We start from the raw sequence: 19,828 nt of genomic DNA, 5'->3' as shown, positions 1-19,828 counted from the left end.
TGTATCAAGTGGTTTGGACCTTTTTGAAAACCCTGTGTAGTTAGTTTCACGAAGGTGTCTTGTGATTGTAGACTGATAATGAGACACCTACTTCTCAAGAGTCACTGACTTGGTTAGATGAGTGAAGGGTTCTTGTCCAGGTGATGACCCACCTTAGTTGTTTTCTGTGCTTTCTTTTTCTTTGGTGTTGCTGAGCTGGCCAGTGCATTCCCTTTTTTTAAGAACATACCAGATTGTTCATTTGAAACATCTGAAATGATTTTCAGATTTTTGTTTTATCTGTTCCAACTGTCAAGGAATAATGAGGGAAAAGGCTTCACTTGGCCATGAAAGTGCTTGGCAGTCAATTACCCAATTACTTTTGAGCCTCTGAAAATTGGGCCTGTGTTTAAATATGTCTGTAATTCCTATTTCAAGGGGTTTAACAATACGTCTGTTGAACCCCTTGAATTAAAGCTCAAAGTCTGAACTTCAATCACATCTTGATTGTCTGATATAAAATCAGCTGTGGTGGTGTACAGAGGTAAACTTAAATATCTGTCATTTTGCGAATACTTATGGACCCAGCTGTAGTAAACACCAACTAAGCCTAACCTAAATCAGTCCGCAGTTTATGCATCCACACAGAGGAAACATTTGCATTAATAAAGTCAGGGAAATTACATGATCATGAATATGCTAAATGATTTTTTTATGACGTACAAAAAGAAAAGAACCCAGCTGTTGATCGTGGAAACTCTGTATATAATATATAGGAAAATTGTATCAGCTGATACACATAAACTGTAGAAAGGGGACTAAATCTTCCCTTTAATGTGGTTTCAGCTGTCACCCATGATTTATTTAATATTTCAGTGTTAAATACAGTATGATCGCCAGGTACAAATGAGGTGTTAAACATCTGCCAGAAGGGCAGCAAAGGTGACGTACGTCACTTTCACACGCAGCTTCTCAAGCAAGTGAAAACACGTGCACATTTCCCATCTGGTCCCACACACATCACTCAGGGCAGACTGCCCGCATTTATATGCCTTTCATCTCAAATGAGATGCTAGAGTCATTAATAAAAGACTCTGTGGGTCTCTGTCTCACATGTACACACAGACACACACACTCAGTTTTATGGACCATTGATAGCAAATTCATCAGTGGCTCATGACGGTTGTAATGCCTAAGTCTGACGAATGAAGGCGGCCTGCAGTGTCTGCTCTGTCTGGCAGTGCTTTGCTCTGGATTAGCTAGTCAATTCTCATGAGCTGAACAATCTCCCTGCGTTGCCTGAGGAGATGACAGGGTCACGGCTGATGAAAATGAAAGGGAAAAAAAATAAAAAATCACACCTTGCCTTGGGGCACTCCATCATAGAATTCAAACTCTAATATTATATATTAACTGAGACAATGATGGAGAAAGATTGGTATTCAGGATAAGACATAAGGGAATAGGGGTTGCTATTTATTGACAACCACACCAGCATGGAAGCTTAAGCCTCCACTCCCCGCGATCTTTAGCCTCGCAAAGTATGAAAATATCTGATTTTTTAATGAGTGAGTGTTAAATGAGAATGTTTCACCCCCTATGAGGGTTCACTGTGCACAATCGATTGCTTTCACTAAACAAACTACGACCCGTTCGAATTCCAGGAATTCCAGGTTGTCATTGTTAATTCAACTCAAATGCATATAAATGACAATGTCGTTCACTGCGTGGCTTCCTGCCTTTCATTCCAACAGTGTCGATCAAGTAGTCTCTGCTTCAACATCCAAGAATCTGACATCCACATGCTGGCAAGCCCATTTCATGCTTCAAGTCCTTGGAGTAATGGGGGCCGAACTTGTGTGAGAGTGAGGGGTTAGGAAAAAAATGATCAGAGAGAAAGATAGGCAGTAATCTCAGCCGCATTCCACCACAATCTGCGTCCGCCGGTTTAAAATCGTCACTGTGGATGGTACCGGCCACAGTTTTAAGAAAGCCGCAAAATGCAAATACAGTCACTTTGGCATATGAAGCTACTACAATGTAACTGTGTCTAAAAGAAAAAAGATGCATATTCTCTCAGTTTTCTTTGAGGGGCTTTGGCAGGGGAGATTTAAAACGGTCTTTATTTTGGTGCCCTTTAACACAGTTACATAAGCAGCCCTCTTATTTTCACAGTCTGTATTCGTACTAAAGTGATAGTAATCCATGGGTTTGTTTCAAAGGCTGCAGTCATCTAAGTTAAAAACCCAAACAGTGAGATTATCATCCTTCAGAAACCGCAGATGGACAGATATATGTGAGAGCTCTTTGATTTTTCTTTTTTAATTTTTCAAATTAAGAGCAGAATTTCCATGACACGTGAAAGAAAGATGGCTTAGGTCAACAGGGACAGACGATTAGATTACTTGGTAAGAGCCTGAACTGATGGAGCGACTGGAGGAGTCCAAGATTGCAAATGTGCAAAAATGTATATCCTTTCACAAACGTGCAGAAATGACAAAGTGCAAGCTAGCAACTATCCTCCTGCCACAAATTCCTTATTAGACTATTTATCGTCCTCCAGCATTTTGTATTAGTAGGCAATCGGGTAGTAAATAAATGCTGCTGAGTCCAACCAGAGCCAAGTCTAAGTTACTGTAATTGCAGAAATGTGCACTATTTGCTTATTCATGGGGATAACTAATTAGGTGTACACTGCTATCTAAGGTGGCGTATAATGAATTGGTGCTTTGCTAAGGTGGCTGTGCTAGATATACACTACTGTTTGTGGTTTTATTCTTGGACAGCTTACACCAGACACGATGGGCATGTTAATTAGTTGCACCGGGCCAGGCAATAATAACTGTCATGTTTATGCTTGATGAGCTGTGCTGGTAGTATAAGATGTAAAAACATGCCATTCATAATGTCATGATATGAAAAAGTCTCTATCAACAATTAACTTGTGTTCTAACATCTATTACAACTATCTTCCTTTTGGTTCAATTATATTATTGCACATTGTGAATGAACACTGTGCTATTGAACTTTATTTTCTCCTGGGTGTTGCTGCTAAACACACAGCAAACAAATTAAGAATTAATTTTGTGCATGAGTGGGATAGCTAGTTAGATGATAACATATCAGATTCTAATGACACAGGAGGAATACATTTTTTGGAGATATATTGTTGGGGTTTTTTAGGTAAGCATTCAGAAGAAAATGATTCCTCCTAATGATTAGGTGGACAAATGAACTGAGACAGGTAGCTAAGAGGTGTCTGGCTGTTATTACGACAAAGCAGGTGTGAAGTGCATGCATGTGTGTTTGTGCGCATATTGTTAAAAATGACCTTTGGTCCCAAAGGCTCACACTATTCTTATTAATAGTCTGGGCCATGTGAGAGGCCAGACACTGTGTCACCATGGATATTTCATCAAACTGTTGAGTCTACAAGCACACACACGCATACACACACAAAGTCAGAGTACCTGCATCAGGTTGCCATTGTGATGAAAACCAGCAATCTATAATTTCAACAGAACACACACACACACAGACACACACACACACCAATAAACAAACAAAGTGACAAAAATAAAAACAGCCATCTAGAAATGTCACGCCAAGATGACAATGATGATTTGGTAGCCAAATTAGGATATGGAGCCACCAAAACAATCCCAGTTGATTAGATACTGGGAGGGAAATATGTAGCTAATGGTTATGGAGTTACATTTATTCAGTTTTCAAACTGACTAGCGACTCAGCTGACAGCTTCTGCAAACAAAGCCACGAGATTGAAAAGACTGTCACTGCAAATGTGTGGCACCTTTTCAGTGACTTACTGAGAGCAAGTTCTGTCATCCAGCCATGTATATTTGATGAGCTGTGGAGGAATGGACAGTGTCTGAAAACAGCACCCAACAGAGGGACCAATTTGATTTGTGACAGTGACAAAACAAGCGGCCAAATTAATCTCAGTTTTTATTTAATGCTGTGGAGTAAATGTGATTAGGCACCAAGGTGTTCAAACAGAGAAATAAATGCAAGATAATAAAAGCCCCAATCAGACCGCCTCATTGAAAAACAAAATTACCTCTCGCGCTAAGATAGTGGCAAATCAGACTTACCAAGGCGCATGATTATTATACTTTCTTTACCATTATCCCTGACTTGATTCCAACAGGCAGCTGATTATCTGTATCTTGTTCCAAATTGTCATCTGTCTGCCACAACGGGAAGAAACTGGCTGGTACATGCGAGAGCCGCTTGCTGCACTCACCTGCAGCACAGGCGCTGAAATAACTAGGACAGAAATCAGCTACAATTACGCTGTCAAAATGAGCTGACTGAAAATACATGCAGGCTCCCAGGCATAATGCACTGATTGACATAAACGCATAAATGGACGTGTGCAAGCCTTTGGAGGCACATACAGGCATCAGCACACAAACAGAGCTCACCTGATCCTTACTGAGTGTCAGGTTAGTCAGACAGCAACAGCCTGTCCTGTTTTACAGCTAGCTTTATAGAGAGTACCCATCTACGGGGTTAAGACCAATCATGTCACTCCTCTGAAGCACATGTTTTCTCTCTGGCTGACAACTGTGAGACAAAAATGAGCAGTGTAATCTGCAATGATTGGGGGTGTGGATGGTCGAGTGCTGGCAGAGGTAAAGAACACAGGTTTGATGTGGCGAGAAGATCAAAACCAGAAGATTGTGCTGCTATAAAAATTATCAACAGCTACGACCACACAAAATCTGCTGCTATGGTTATAAGTAGAAACGTCTGCATGACTAATGCTGTCCAATTCCAGTTTACAAAAACCGGCCGCAAATTACCTACGTGGTAATCACAGGGCACGCTGGAGAAATTTGAGACGGAAAGCTGAGTAACTGTGCACAATTGCAAATACATAACCACACCTGGGATAGTAAGGGTTGGGCAAAGACGGCCTTCCATATCCTCTAGGTGTTTCTTTTAGCGTAAATGCACCTCTTGTGTCACAACCGCACCTTGAGGTTAAGAAGATTTACATGACACGCTTGAAAAATATACAAGAACGAAAACAAGCTTTGCTAATCTGTTCTGTTATGTGAACTTTTACCTCTGTGCTTGGAATATCTTTAGTCCAAGGTTGAAAAGCCGCTCAGCTACCAGTATGGAGATGCAATGCAGGTATTTGGAAGCAAAACAAGAGGGGGGAAACATCTATAGTTCTTCCCACAGTTGCAGCATTTTTCAGATGTAAGGTAATTCAATACTCTTCAGTTAAAATAGTCAGAAACCGTCCTCGCTGATGCGGCGAAAATTTCCTGTGTTAATGAAAGACGTGTATTCAGAGTAAAGTGGCAACTAAGAATCTGAGACCGCAGCGTTTACATTAGAAACACAACACACTGCCTTGTTTACATGGAAAAGAAGGTTATGTGAAGCTCCCCAAACTTCCAAGACTGTTATCTAGTTATCCGCAAGTAGCAAAGCCTCAGTCACACCCTGTTCTGAGACATCCACACTAATATAATAGTGTGAATCACTGTCATATTTTTAGACTTTTGATTTCAGGTTGAATAAAATCTCTTCAAGTTTATTCCATGCAAGTCAGCTAGGAAAAGTAAAACAAGGATGTCTGTTCCCAAACTCAAACAATAGCAGCTACTCTGAGGTCATCTCAGGTTAAAGTCTCCCAACGGCTTAACACTAAAACAGGTGACTGACTACGTATGGCACCAGGCGACATGTCAGCACGATGTGCTTTCATGTTAAACAGCACCACAAATCTCCGGCGATCTGGCAAATTTCGTCAAGCAGGACAAACACAAAGAAACACTGTCTTTTCAGTGTAAGACCTTTGAATGACTGAAACGCACTTCATACTCCAGTCTAACTCTGGCTGCTGCACTTGTTCCATTCACTCACCAGACTTTCCTTGCTCCCTGTCTGATTTCATCCCCTCCCCCGAGGGGAGTTCACCAGAGGACTCCAGGATCTGACGTGCGTCCTGAGACTTTCAGGACAGACCAAATCCTAAAATTACTGTTTCTTCAGCTTCCCAAACTCAAACCCTGTCATTCTTTAATTTTCATCCCCTAAAGTCAGGCTCAGTTGACACCAGGAAATAAATCCAGGAGTTATTCCTCTGTCTTTCCCCTGTAAGTGTACCTGTTCAAGGCTACTCCCATGAATTCAATGATACAGTGCATTAGGCCCCTCCCACTTGGCTCAAATAGTTAACTAGGTATGAAGGAGGAGCTCAAAGGGGCCATGACTACGATTTTCCCACATTATTCTAACACAGAGATGCACCAATGAGGGAAAGAGCCAAGCCAAGGTGTAGTCTTACAGGCAGGTGGGTGTTAATTTGTGTGCAATCCAATACCAGCAAGCTGGACAAAACCAGGCCTGTTGACTCGCCCGAGGCTTGAGTAAGCTAATGCTTTTAAAATAACACTTAGATCATAAAAAAGATCTTTAGCACCATTAAAACCACTGCTGCTGTGGGAAACTTTTGCACAAGAAAAATATCACGTGAGTTTTCTTTCTTGTGGTTGTCGAGCAACTTGAACAGTGCAAACTAAGTGTGCTCTGCAGAGTAAAGTAGAAGCTTAGGCAACACAATAATGTTTGGATTTATGACCAAATTTGTGGGATGTTCACAGGATATTGTCGTCATTTCTGGATTAAAACATAAATCCACTTTAAAATGTAATAAACTGGATGTGTTTACACTGAATTGTTAAGGCAGTCTTTTAAAGCCTTCTGCATTGATTTTATATGCTTGTTAATATTCTGGTTGACAAGGAATGTGTACAAAGTCACTGTGACTTAAAGCAGACACAGATGCGTGCCATTTGTAATCTTTTCTTTTTGTCCAACCACCCTTGCAGTGACACGATATTTGAGGCAGGACGGTGAGTGAAGAAATGCTGATGGCCTAGTAGTTAGACAGAAGGAGCTTAGATTTTAAAGAAAGTTGATAAGCCCATGCATTAATTAAGGTTTATTCATCTTTCCGCAAGGAAAAGATAAGACCTTTACAAATGAGCAGAATGATGACGATGACTATAAAAGTATTTCCTACAATTAAAGCACACATAGGGAATTAGTCATAAAAAAGACAAAACAGTAGAACAGAGACTAATCAGAGAATAACAACGAGGATGTTGAAGTTATTTCCCCTTCATTCCACATAGTAATTAGGAATAAATCAGCAGTTTCTGTATGCCACTCTTTGCACAAAATTCATATTATATCAGGTGATTCAAAGTCAAATTTTAAGGATTTAAAATTTCTCTTCTCACTGTTAATCTCATGAATTATTTATTTATATGCATTTTAAAAACCTTACTGGCCTCCTGGTGGTGTGTTGTCAAAAACCTTCTTAAACCATAATTTAAAAGTCTACTTTATGCTCAAATTAGAAATCAAACATGGCAAAACAATGCAGCGTGAAATGTGATCAAATATAGAACAATAACTATGGAATTGCTCTTTATTATACGACATCCATAAAGTATGTTCTGGACTCAACAATAGCAAATCACAAGACTTACTTTACAGACGTGTTTGTAAAAGCCCATGTGTACATTTTACTACAAAGAGCAAATATCACAAAAGTGTCTGAGATGTCTATTGCACCAGTCTATTTTCTTCTGTTTATTCAATTCAGGGCTGGAGCCTATCCCAGCTGTCACTCTGAGTACACTCTGGACAGATCTCCAGCCTACAGCAGGGCTAACGCAGAGGGACAGACAACCATTCGCACTCACATTGAAACCTACGGCTGATTTAGAATCACCATTTAACCTAAGCTATACATGCTTTTGGACTGAAAGACAGGAGAACCCAGAGAGAAGCCTCACAATTATGGGGAAACTATCCAAACTCCACACAGAAAGGACCCACTGACTGAATCTGAACCCCAGACTTTCCTGGTGTGGAGCAGGGCTCCTAAATACCGCACCACCTTGCCACCCCCCGACTTCTATTGGAAATATTTCAAGGTCAATTAACATCTATGGCAGAAGCCTATGTTATCCACATATAAAGCACAAAGTAAAATGAACTCAACTGAATTAAATAAGCATAAATACTGACAACATGGGCACATAGAGGAACTATTTTTTGTGAGGCCACATCAAATACAAGACTTTGTACTGTGAACATGTGCTAATGTGATTTCACTTCATGATAACACACAAGGATGTTCAGCAATGCGTGGGAAGAAGTCTCCTGAGTTATATTGGAATCGAGCCACTGATTTTTTGCTGTAACTTATTTTTCCTGTACAGCCGTAATCCCATTCCACAGGATGGTAACCAATACCTTTTAATGCCAGTGAAGAGGAAAGATGGAGTTAAAGTAGCTATAAAGGAAGTCATGTACCTCTGCACAGTGTGTAATGAATCTACGGATGAGACATGACTCAGCTTCCAGCTCTGGAGAAAAGTCATTTATCGTGTACAGATGTTGGCTGTAAAAATTTCTACAATAATTTTAAAGAAATACATGGGGTGGGGGGGACCTCAGTGCAGTACCAAAGAAATTATTGCTCTGCTGTTCTTGAAATGTGAAATGAACTGGCAATTAGATTGGGTTTTACCATATAAAACAAAGGCAAGCAAGTTGGATACATCATTTTTATTATACTGTTCTTGCTTAAGATTTGTTGGGACATGCTAGAAGACTATAAGGTTACTAGTAAGAGATCCAACTGTAGCTCAAACTCAGACACTTATGAAGACAAAGTGCTAATCAACAGCTCTGTTGGGTTTCCTAATTAAAAGAATGTACTTGGCATTCACTGGCTATTTACACTACATTAAGACAGCATCAAATCACTCTTCAGGGACTGAGGAACATGGGGAAAATTAGCTATCTGTGATACACATTGCTCCACTGCCTGATGATAAAGTGATTTCCCTGTATTTTATGTGAAATTATGAATGCGAAAGAAGCTTTTCTGCATGTCCTGGATGCCTGGAGGTGATTACCTCGAAGCACAGTCCTTTAAATTAAAAATAATTAGAGCAACCAGTCTCTTTGTCTATGTGCAGTGAATTAGGTTGGCACAATAACTCAAAGAAAAGCAAGCAAAAAACTTCAAATCATGTATGTGTGTACATATAGCATGTGTGCGTACACAGTATATAAGTATAGATCTCTAATGTCAGCAACATGGTGCGGACAAAGTCCACCAAACTGGCCTTTGTTACAACACACAGTGCGTGTGTTAATGGACTTCATGTCCTCATAAATTCTCACTTTCCCTTTTCCTTCTCTCCGTGGTCTTTCTCAACAACCTTCAAATAAATCAGGATTAAATCAGTCCATAAGTCACAAAGTGTGAACTAATGGAGTTAAAAGTAGTAGTGAACTGTGAAGAAGACCAAGTAAAGAGAAGACGGTTCTAAGCAGAATGTGATACAAAAAGTAATAGAGGGAGATGTCTCAGAAATAAAGTTGTCACGGCAGTCTGAGCCACTGTAAAACACTGCAGAGGGTAAATGATCTCACGTACAGCAGAAAACTGCTGCAGCGCTGTTCTCTGCTGCTTAAAATTTCAGCACTGCAGCACTATCCACAACAAAATCAAGCTAATCAATGTGTGTCTTCTGCTGCACATATGCTTTTGTGTATCACTGGCTTTTTTGGCACTATTTCTTGCATTTTTCTATTTGTCCGGCCACAAGAAGTGGAACTGGGGACTCAGCTGCCGAAACATTTTAGCCCATCTGGTATGTGTACAAATCAGTAGGGTCAGGTGGAGGAGTGCATGGTTGTTACCGTAAGTATGAGGGACTATCAGCTCAGCAGTCGCCATCAATGATTCTTAACAACAGTTCTTGACCTGCCTCATAGTGCATTACAGTGATTGAGCGGACGTGACTAAATGTTCCCTTTAAATCCATTTGGTGCAGGGGTTTCACTTTAAAAAAATCTACAAACTATGTAATTTCCCCATAAATGCCCAAATGTTTGGATACATTTGTAACCCAGGGGTTGTAACAAAGAAACATAAGTGTTTATAATGTGTGACCTCAAGACAATATTGCTTCTTTCCTATAATTTTCTCCACACACCTCACCTTTTTACTCTTTTTTACCACAGGCAAAGCACACAAAATGGGGACAGAGATTCAAATGGAAAATTGTAACTTGAAACTTTGCATGAAGTTCTAACGACTACTTAGTACTTTTATTGACCTATTGTGTCTAAACCTAGAGTTTGGCCCACATTATCTTGAACAACACAACTGTTGTTATTTTAAGTAGAGGGACCAAACCAAGCTCGTGTTGCAGATATAGGATGAAGTGATGACCATCAGCTTTGATTTCAGGAGCTTAAAAGAATATGGTTTCTAATTGTTGAGAAATTAATATGAAAGCTGATTAACAGAAGAGGGTTATTTCTTCATTACGTTGTTTTCTTCTACGTTTTGAAGGACAAACTGAAGGTGGCCAGCTGGCTGTTCATTTCATTTCATTTCATGATCCAAGGTACAATTTAGAAATTAAACAAAACACACACACACATTTAGTATCACCTTGGCACAGTGCTAGGCTAAGGTGTAAATCCAAATCCTAATGAGGTGTAGGTGTGGATTTTAAGACTGCAAAACAAACAGAGAAACATCTCAGAAGGAGTCAGACAATATATAATCTGATTAAGAGCACAGAGCGTTTAAATTCTGGAATGAAATTTTTAAAACATGCATTTAATTCGGTCATTACAGGTTTGAGTAGATGGCACAGCACACCTGAGTGTTTCTCAAGGTGATGACAGACAACCTGCAAACTAAGTTTCTTTCTATTTGGGTTTGTTTGTAGCTCAGGAGTCATCTAGCCAGGTCATCTACTAATCAGAAGGTTGGTGGTTCAATCTCTAGTCTTCAGTCTGCACACCTAAGTATCCTTGGGCAAGATACTGAACCAAAACCTGCTCTCTGATACATTGAGTATGAATGTGTGGATGTTAGCGAGAAAGCACTAAGGTGTAGGGAAAAAAGCACGTGTGTCGGTGACTCAGGCAGTTTGTATAAAGCTCTTTGACTGCTCAAGTACAGCAGAAAGGTGCTACACAAGAATCAATCCATTCATCAATCTACATGTTATGTTTTTGACACATTTTAAAATGAATTCATATTTCCTTATCAATCAAAACACAATATTCGTTAGTGTCGTAGCAAAATAAAGTTTTGAAGTGTGAACTGGAAACTCATTAAAAAGCTGTCTGTGGCTCTTATACTTTGCATTAAACTAATAAACGGTCTGATTATTTGGCAAGAGCAGAAATCTAAATCTTTGTAGCGCCACAGCTAACGCAATGGGTTTTAATTTACACTCCTTGAACACTTTTCTTAAGAACTCTTTAAACCCATCTTAAAAATGTTTTGAGAAAGGTCTTAGCTATTACATTACTCAGTAAAACAGATGGCTGTACTGTAACCAACAAAAGCCCTGCTATAAAGTCTTTGGTCACAGATTTTCATCTGGGATTCTGAAAGCAGATGTGACTAGAGGGAAGGGTGGCGGAGGGGAAACTTAACACCAACACAAACGTTCCTGTTGGATCCCTTTTTTAACCTCTTAATGGATTATCTATGATATTATGGCTTGTTGAGTGGTAAAGACCACCCAGAAGTCTGTGCTTCAGATTTGTTTAGTTGTTTAGTAACTCAGTCCGTTGCTTGGCACTAAGTAACCAACATATGTGTTGTGTGTTGCGCCCATTCAGTTTATGACTGCAACTGCTAACCAAACTTGCTGGCCTCACCTGACAACTTGAATCTATTTAAGATAACTTCTTACATGGTGGCAGCTTATACATCAACATTGAAGCTACAGTGGGGCAAAAAAGTATTTAGTCAGCCCCCGATTGTGCAAGTTCCCCCACTTAAAATGATGATAGAGGTCAGTAATTTGCACCAGAGGTACACTTCAACTGTGAGAGACAGAATGTGAAAAAAAAATCCATGAATCCACATGGTAGGATTTGTAAAGAATTTATTCGTAAATCAGGGTGGAAGATAAGTATTTGGTCAATAACAAAAATACAACTCAATACTTTGTAACATAACCTTTGTTGGCAATAACAGAGGTCAAACGTTTACTATAGGTCTTTACCAGGTTTGCACACACAGTAGCTGGTATTTTGGCCCATTCCTCCATGCAGATCTTCTCGAGAGCAGTGATGTTTTGGGGCTGTCGCCGAGCAACACGGACTTTCAACTCCCGCCACAGATTTTCTATGGGGTTGAGGTCTGGAGACTGGCTAGGCCACTCCAGGACTTTCAAATGCTTCTTACGGAGCCACTCCTTTGTTGCCCGGGCGGTGTGTTTTGGATCATTGTCATGTTGGAAGACCCAGCCTCGTTTCATCTTCAAAGTTCTCACTGATGGAAGGAGGTTTTGGCTCAAAATCTCACGATACATGGCCCCATTCATTCTGTCCTTAACACGGATCAGTCGTCCTGTCCCCTTGGCAGAAAAACAGCCCCATAGCATGATGTTTCCACCCCCATGCTTCACAGTAGGTATGGTGTTCTTGGGATGCAACTCAGTATTCTTCTTCCTCCAAACACGACGAGTTGAGTTTATACCAAAAAGTTCTACTTTGGTTTCATCTGACCACATGACATTCTCCCAATCCTCTGCTGTATCATCCATGTGCTCTCTGGCAAACTTCAGACGGGCCTGGACATGCACTGGTTTCAGCAGCGGAACACGTCTGGCACTGCGGGATTTGATTCCCTGCCGTTGTAGTGTGTTACTGATGGTGACCTTTGTTACTTTGGTCCCAGCTCTCTGCAGGTCATTCACCAGGTCCCCCCGTGTGGTTCTGGGATCTTTGCTCACCGTTCTCATGATCATTTTGACCCCACGGGATGAGATCTTGCGTGGAGCCCCAGATCGAGGGAGATTATCAGTGGTCTTGTATGTCTTCCATTTTCTGATGATTGCTCCCACAATTGATTTTTTCACACCAAGCTACTTGCCTATTGTAGATTCACTCTTCCCAGTCTGGTGCAGGTCTACAATACTTTTCCTGGTGTCCTTCGAAAGCTCTTTTGTCTTGGCCATGGCGGAGTTTGGAGTCTGACTGTTTGAGGCTGTGGACAGGTGTCTTTTATACAGATGATGAGTTCAAACAGGTGCCATTCATACAGGTAACGAGTGGGGGACAGAAAAGCTTCTTACAGAAGATGTTACAGGTCTGTGAGAGCCAGAGATTTTCCTTGTTTGAGGTGACCAAATACTTATTTTCCACCCTAATTTACGAATAAATTCTTTACAAATCCTACCATGTGAATTCATGGATTTTTTTTTCACATTCTGTCTCTCACAGTTGAAGTGTACCTCTGGTGCAAATTACTGACCTCTGTCATCATTTTAAGTGGGGGAACTTGCACAATCGGTGGCTGACTAAATACTTTTTTGCCCCACTGTATGCCCCTCATTCCTATTCTCTATGGATGCAATCAGAGGAGTCGCCCCCTGCTGGTCATTGATAAGAACTTCATTATTCAGACCAAGAAACTATACTCAATGAGATTAGCTTTATTTGGCTAACCTGGATTTCTGGTACTAGGGTTCAGTCTGAACTGAACTGAACTAGCAACAACTAAACATCACAGCTTTACAACTAAATTTATGTTGTTTTGTGATGACATTTCAGTCATTTAAATATGACAACAGGTTAGACAAATACAGCCTGCCTCTGACTGGATTCTGTGGGATGTAGAAAGAAGAACAAAACAGGATTTTTATTGGTAAATGGTCTAATATAAGCTTGTGTTTTACTGAATTTTCTTCTTAAACTGTTTGTTAAAGCAAGCCAGCCATGCACACACATTGGCGCACACACGTAGGCATACACCCACATGTACTGATATGCATATTTGGGTTTTTTTTCCCCCTGTAACAGTATTTCCTTTGAAGACTGCTTAAATAAAGCCCTTCACAGCAGACAAGTATGATCTAGACCCTTTGAAATCCAGCTTTTAGACTTCATGACCTTTGAGTTCTACTTTTCAGAAGCCTCCTTTAATGAAGCCGTTAGAAAGCGACAAAGACCGAAGACAGTCTCACTGCTGCTCTGCTCCCTCCGTCAGCTTTAACCTCTCTGTAGCTTTTAACAGGAAGGCCAGAGGACACACAAGCACACAGATAAGATCGTTGTCTGTGCAAACTGCGGCACAATTTTCTTAGGATTCATAAGATCACATTTCTGTGGATCGACGGCTCAAAACTCCATTACAGGGATATAATCATTATGTCCAGAGTAATAAGTCTAAATTACCATTTCCCTTCCTTTCTTTGGTCATACTAGCCGGATTATGTAAAAACTGGCCACGACCTTGTGATCATGGCATACAGCATGTAACATAATAATATTGCTCTGTCCAGTTACTGCACTTATGCAAATGAGTCACATTAAAATGGCAAGCCTAGCTACTCTTGGACAATTGTGTCTAAGCATTTCTGAGTAGCTATTTCTGATGTGTGTAAATTACAATGGAGAGGCCTGGATATTGTTGCTGAAGGCAATTTAGCTGCCACTCTCCCACTGGCTGTAAGAGGGCTTCGATTGGGGCAGGTGTTTTGGAAAGTGTCAGCACATGAGAAAAATGGAAGTGCTCAGCAGAGACCGCTCTGCACAGTCACCCCCCCACACGCACAGCTTCACATTCTCCCGTGCTTTATTAATCGTTTGTTCTTTTCTGTCTCCGCCCGCTTCACCGGTTGATTTTCTCGTGTTAATCAGAATATGCCTGCAATAACGTTTCCTTATGTAATCCCTCACCTAGTCTTTCTCCTTCTCCTTGCAGTGCTCTTCAACTCTTTTATCCTCCACTTCCCCCTTCCCTGTCTGTCCTTCTCTCCTAAGCCAGTTTTCCCTGGAAGCCCTGTTTGACTCCTTCGCATTGACCTTCCTATCTAATGTGGCGCACATACCAAGCCTTGCCCGGCTGGTGACATCAGTGCCACTTAATGTGCCGAAGCAGCACCTGTCTTCATTATGATCCAGCACTCACTGCTTACATTGGTCTCTCCCTCTCCTTCCCTGTCTCTCGCTCTCATAGCACAGCCTCTTAGATCCCCGTTCTCATTCTGATGAAACTTGTGGTGATATACGTGGCCTTGGCCACTGCAGGGGTTTGGTGTGCCTACGTGCTTTTTCCTGAGTCTGCACATTTACAGCACCCAGGAAATGTCTATAGAACTAAAGGACCAGCTGCTTTATGCTCTGTAGGAGTGACGCACATATAAAAGGTTTAAAAATATGACCGAATCTGTCAGTATATCTGCTCGCTTGAGTCTCAAAAGCAGAGTTTATATGTTATCATGTATTTTATGTTTACAGTATTGAAGTGTTAATAATTTATTAAGCTGTCGGTGAATGCAGTGAAGAATGACAGAAATACAAAAGTAAAAGTACCTTACAGTTGTAATCAGGCACAAGAAACTGCAAAAAATGATTCTCGTGTGACCATTTGTGAGTGCACTCAGTACCATCGCCACACTGGCACACACTATTAGGAAGAGACAAGAGACCTGGCATTCAAATAAAGCCCTAAGCAGGATGCTCTAATGAATAAAGGCCCTGGGCGGCTGCCTGGATGACAATAAAGATCCATACTGGAACTGGCAACTTTACAAGACACACTAGTCAGGACACACTTCTGGACTGACGCCGTACTTAACATCTTTGATCTTCTATAAAAGACTCCAAGCTTTAGTGATGAAAGTGCTGGAACATGGAGACGGACTCCAGACAAACTACTAAAAGTGTTTGTCTGGAGAGCGGCTGGCGCTAATGTGAGACCCGTCTGACCACCCAGTCAGATAAGCGTCATGGGAATAAATACAGTCTTTAAAGTTAATAGGCTGCTTTTCCAGATGGCTCTCGGTGACACAAGTGACTAAACACACAGGGCAGACTGTGGTGACGGTGAAGCATGAGCTGAAGTTGGGTAACCGTTTAATAAAAAGTAAAACAATCATTTTCTAAATTGCTTCTAAGTGCATAATATTATAATTACTATGAACTTCTGACCTCGTTTAAGTGATTAAAAAAGCATCTCTTTTTATAACACATAGAGCTTAAATAATATAGTACACTTGAAACAACATGGTGGAATCAGTTCTTAGTAGTTTAAGTAATACACACTCTCATTTCTGACAAATGCAAGCCGACACTGCTGAGACGGGGGAGTAAGTGATGCGCTTACTGCATTACAAATCCTCGAGTGCACATCTTAAAGACCCTGAACCTGACATGTTTATGGATTTAATGCATTTCCAGCTGCATGTGTGTGTACATACACTATATTTGCATATGTGTATTTGGGCGAATCTATATGAACTTTCACATCCACCAAAGCTTTAACAGCAAAGCAAGCGCAGGAAATGAAACATATTTCACCTGATTAGAGTCTTACCTTTGTCCAGAGAGGCATCTGGAGAATTGAAGTCCATGAGACTGCTGATTTCAGTCTTGTAACAGAGTTCGGTAGCCGGGGGCTTCTGCCTCTGGTGGGGAGAGGGATCTAGGAGAAGAACAAGCAACCACCGGTTTTAACTTGATGAATAACATGTAAAAGGATCAATGAATACAAAGAACAATTCATTTGTATGATATGCAGTTTGCACTATAAGTATTTGGATACAACAAAGTTTTGGTAATCTTGAGTCCGCACACCACCAAGGTAGACTTTAAATCAATAAAGCTGCGATTCAAGTGCAGATTTTCAGCTATAAATCAAAGGGTTTCACAGAAGTACTGCTTTAACTGTTTAGGAATTACAGTCATTTTTAGTCTTCCAGTTTTAGAAGCTCAAAATTAATTGGACAATTAACTGACAGATGAGCCCTGTTCTCCCGTCATTCCTTGGTAAATTGTGCAGATAAAATATCTGAGGTTGGTTCCAAGTGCCAAACTTGCATTTGGTAACTGCTCACTGCAGCTTTCAATATGAGGTCATAAGGTGTCAGTGCAACTGAGTGAGGCTATCATTAAGCTATCAGAGGGACAGCAGCCAAATCTATATTCTGGATCTATAAATTCATGGACCAATAGACCTAAAAGACCACAGATGACGAGTAAAGTGGGACAAATAATTATTCCTTTGGCTAATAAAACCAAAACAAAAGAGGTAGGCATATTGTTATCAAAATCTACAATCAAAAGAATTCTTTGGATAGATGAAGCAAGAGAAACTTACCAAGGCAATGGGAGAAAAAGAAAAGTATGGCAACGTAAAGAAAGAAATCATAATCCAAAGCATACCCCATTATCTGTCAAGCATGATAGAGACAATGTTACGGCAGGTATGGCTGCCAGTGGACCCAGGTCATGAGTGTTTATTGATGATGTGACTGCTGATAGAAGTAGCTGGAGAAGTTGTGAAATGGGCTATACTCTCTGCTCAGGTTAAGCTAAATCTGCAACACTGGTCACACTGACAGCACTTTGCACTGCAAGTGGATAACAACCCAAAGCAAACTGCAAACATTTCTCAATGCAACTAAGCTGGATATTTTTCAAAGGCCAAGATGACCCGATCTCCACCCAACAGAGCAAGCATTTCAGCTTTGACTACAAGGCTGAAGTCAGCTGCAGCGGTCGGTGACGTTCATGGGTTCTAAATTTCACTGTCTGCAAGTCATTGTCTACTAAGGATTTTCATCCAAGTAATAAAAACAATCTTAAAAATTAAAATCATGTCAGTGTGAAAGTCTCTGAAATGTGGGACTATGTTTGAAAATGGTTTGAATTAAAGCTGAAAGTCACCTCAGTCAATCAAGATGTGACTGAAGTGCAAACTTATTAACATAAACAGACCGACAGGCATTACAGGTTGCAATGTGTGTAGGAACCAGAAGGATTAATGCCGCACACAACACCAACAAGTCCACAAAATCCTTCCCAGTACACACATAATCAACTTTTACTCCTCACTCCTTACACTGTAAGGAAACTGAGAGACTGATGCACACACATAAATATTAGCATTTTTATAACCCGAGTGCATTTGATTTCATGTGAGGTTCAGTGGTTTCTAATATAGTTTTTGGTTCCCACCAGTGGCATGCAGTGAATGCATATTGAATGCATTGCTCCAGGTTAACTCACATAAAAGTGTTTGCTAAAATGACTTTGTCACTTAGACGTGTACAGTCAACTTCTGCTGTCCTCTCAGTCCATCACACTCGTGCATGCATGAAGAGTTTTAGACACCCAACACTCCAAGAATGACAATTGCTACTTCAAGACGAATAATAAAGTTCTCTTAGCAAAAAAAAGTTGAAATATTTGAGATTCTCCTCTGCTCACACATACAATAAAATTCCCATTTCTGCAAACTACATCTTTTCCACTTCACTCTTCAATCTCTGCTCCTCCCTGGCCTCTACCCGTTCCTTCTGCCATCACTCCACCACCCACCTATTAAGATGCTGTTTGCTGGTTGAATTATTTGCAGTAATTGAGCACAGATGTGTCTGGGAGCTGAAGTTCCAGGGGTGGTGCTGTCATTACGGCAAGATTAGTCATCTCACTTTTTAAAATGGGTTTTATAAGGCTACAAATAACAGCCTGGCTCCCTGTCCCCCACCTAAGGTGATTGGTAAAACATGAGGGCTGTTTTTAACTGCGCATAACTCTTTGCCACCTTGCAAACGTATAATTTTTCAAACTCGCCCGAGGTGCAGCCTTTGGCACTGGGAACACAGATGTCAGTTTTTTGAATAATGTATAAATTCAAAGCTCACACTTATCTGCCAAGTTCAAGCCGTTGCTGCCCAGTAGCCTCGTGAAAATGTTTTATCTTCCCTGCATAGTACCTTTGACAGGCCCTCACCGACATTTAAAACCCAGGCAAAGGCTAAGAGTATGGTGGAATAAATGCCAAGGAAGAAGTAAACCATGACAGCTGTTTGATGACGATAGTAAGGTTAAGCCGGTATGGAGGGAAAAAAGCATAGAAATATGATGCAGACTGAGCTCAGGTATGACTTGACAATTTAAAAAAAAATAATAATAAAAAAAAATATATATATATATATATATATATATATATATATATATATTTTTTTTTTTTTTTTTTTTTTTTTTTTTTTTAAAACTGTGAATACCATCATGTCGAGCTAAAATAACAATTTCCACAAATACCTTGAACTCATTTACTCCTCATCTCTGGATCTCTTCATCTCTCTCTCAAGTTTCAAGTGTTATCCAAAGGGTATTTTGGTCATTTCAGATTACATTAGATTTTTTTTATAAGATTATGAAATGATCAAAATACTGCTAATGATTGAACAGACTTGAACACCTTTATAAAAAAAACTGGTCTGAATATCCACAAGGAAATGTTTAATAATCGTATTATGTATTATAAGGAGTGTATTAATCAAACAAAATCTGCTTACTACTCCACCATTATCTGTTCAAAAGATGACTCAACCAAGATACTGTTTTCACTGTTCAACTCTTCTTTCAGGTCACCAGATTCTTTACCTGCTCATCTTTACTGAACCTCCTTTTGTGATTCTTTAATGTTATTTTTCATTGAGTATATTCACAAAATACACCAAGAACTGGTTTCCAATGTTCCATTTAGCTCTTCCTGTGTAATTCATCTCCCATCACACTGTTTTTCTGCTTTCCAGCTCCCCTCGGTTACTGATATTTCAGATTTCATCTGCAAGTCAAAACCTTCTACTTGTCAGCTAGACACCATTCCTACAGTTTTGGTTAAGGCATGTTTACCTTCTTTGCTTCCCCTCATATCTGCCATCATCTGCTCTTCACTTACCACTGGAACTGTTCCTTCTTCCCTCAAAATTCCCGCCATCACCCC

General features: G+C 40.3%; 1 protein-coding gene across 2 annotated transcripts in view; it reads right to left on the bottom strand.

Moving 5' to 3' along the window:
* Window positions 1–19,828, bottom strand: part of kazna (kazrin, periplakin interacting protein a) — a 200,095-nt gene that overhangs the window by 43,088 nt on the left and 137,179 nt on the right. For both annotated transcript variants that reach the window (XM_085442894.1, XM_085442895.1), the window contains one exon: window positions 16,409–16,516. In XM_085442894.1, coding sequence (XP_085299020.1) covers window positions 16,409–16,516 — 108 coding nt within the window. The remainder of the gene's footprint in view (window positions 1–16,408; window positions 16,517–19,828) is intronic.

This window comes from Copadichromis virginalis, linkage group LG20 (assembly GCF_057382275.1).
Source record: "Copadichromis virginalis isolate Kocher_CV1m ecotype Utaka linkage group LG20, C_Virginalis_male_GT1.1, whole genome shotgun sequence".
Lineage (NCBI taxonomy): Eukaryota > Metazoa > Chordata > Actinopteri > Cichliformes > Cichlidae > Copadichromis > Copadichromis virginalis.
The sequence above is the reverse complement of the archived record's forward strand: the minus strand, read 5'-3'. Positions and strand labels throughout refer to the sequence as shown.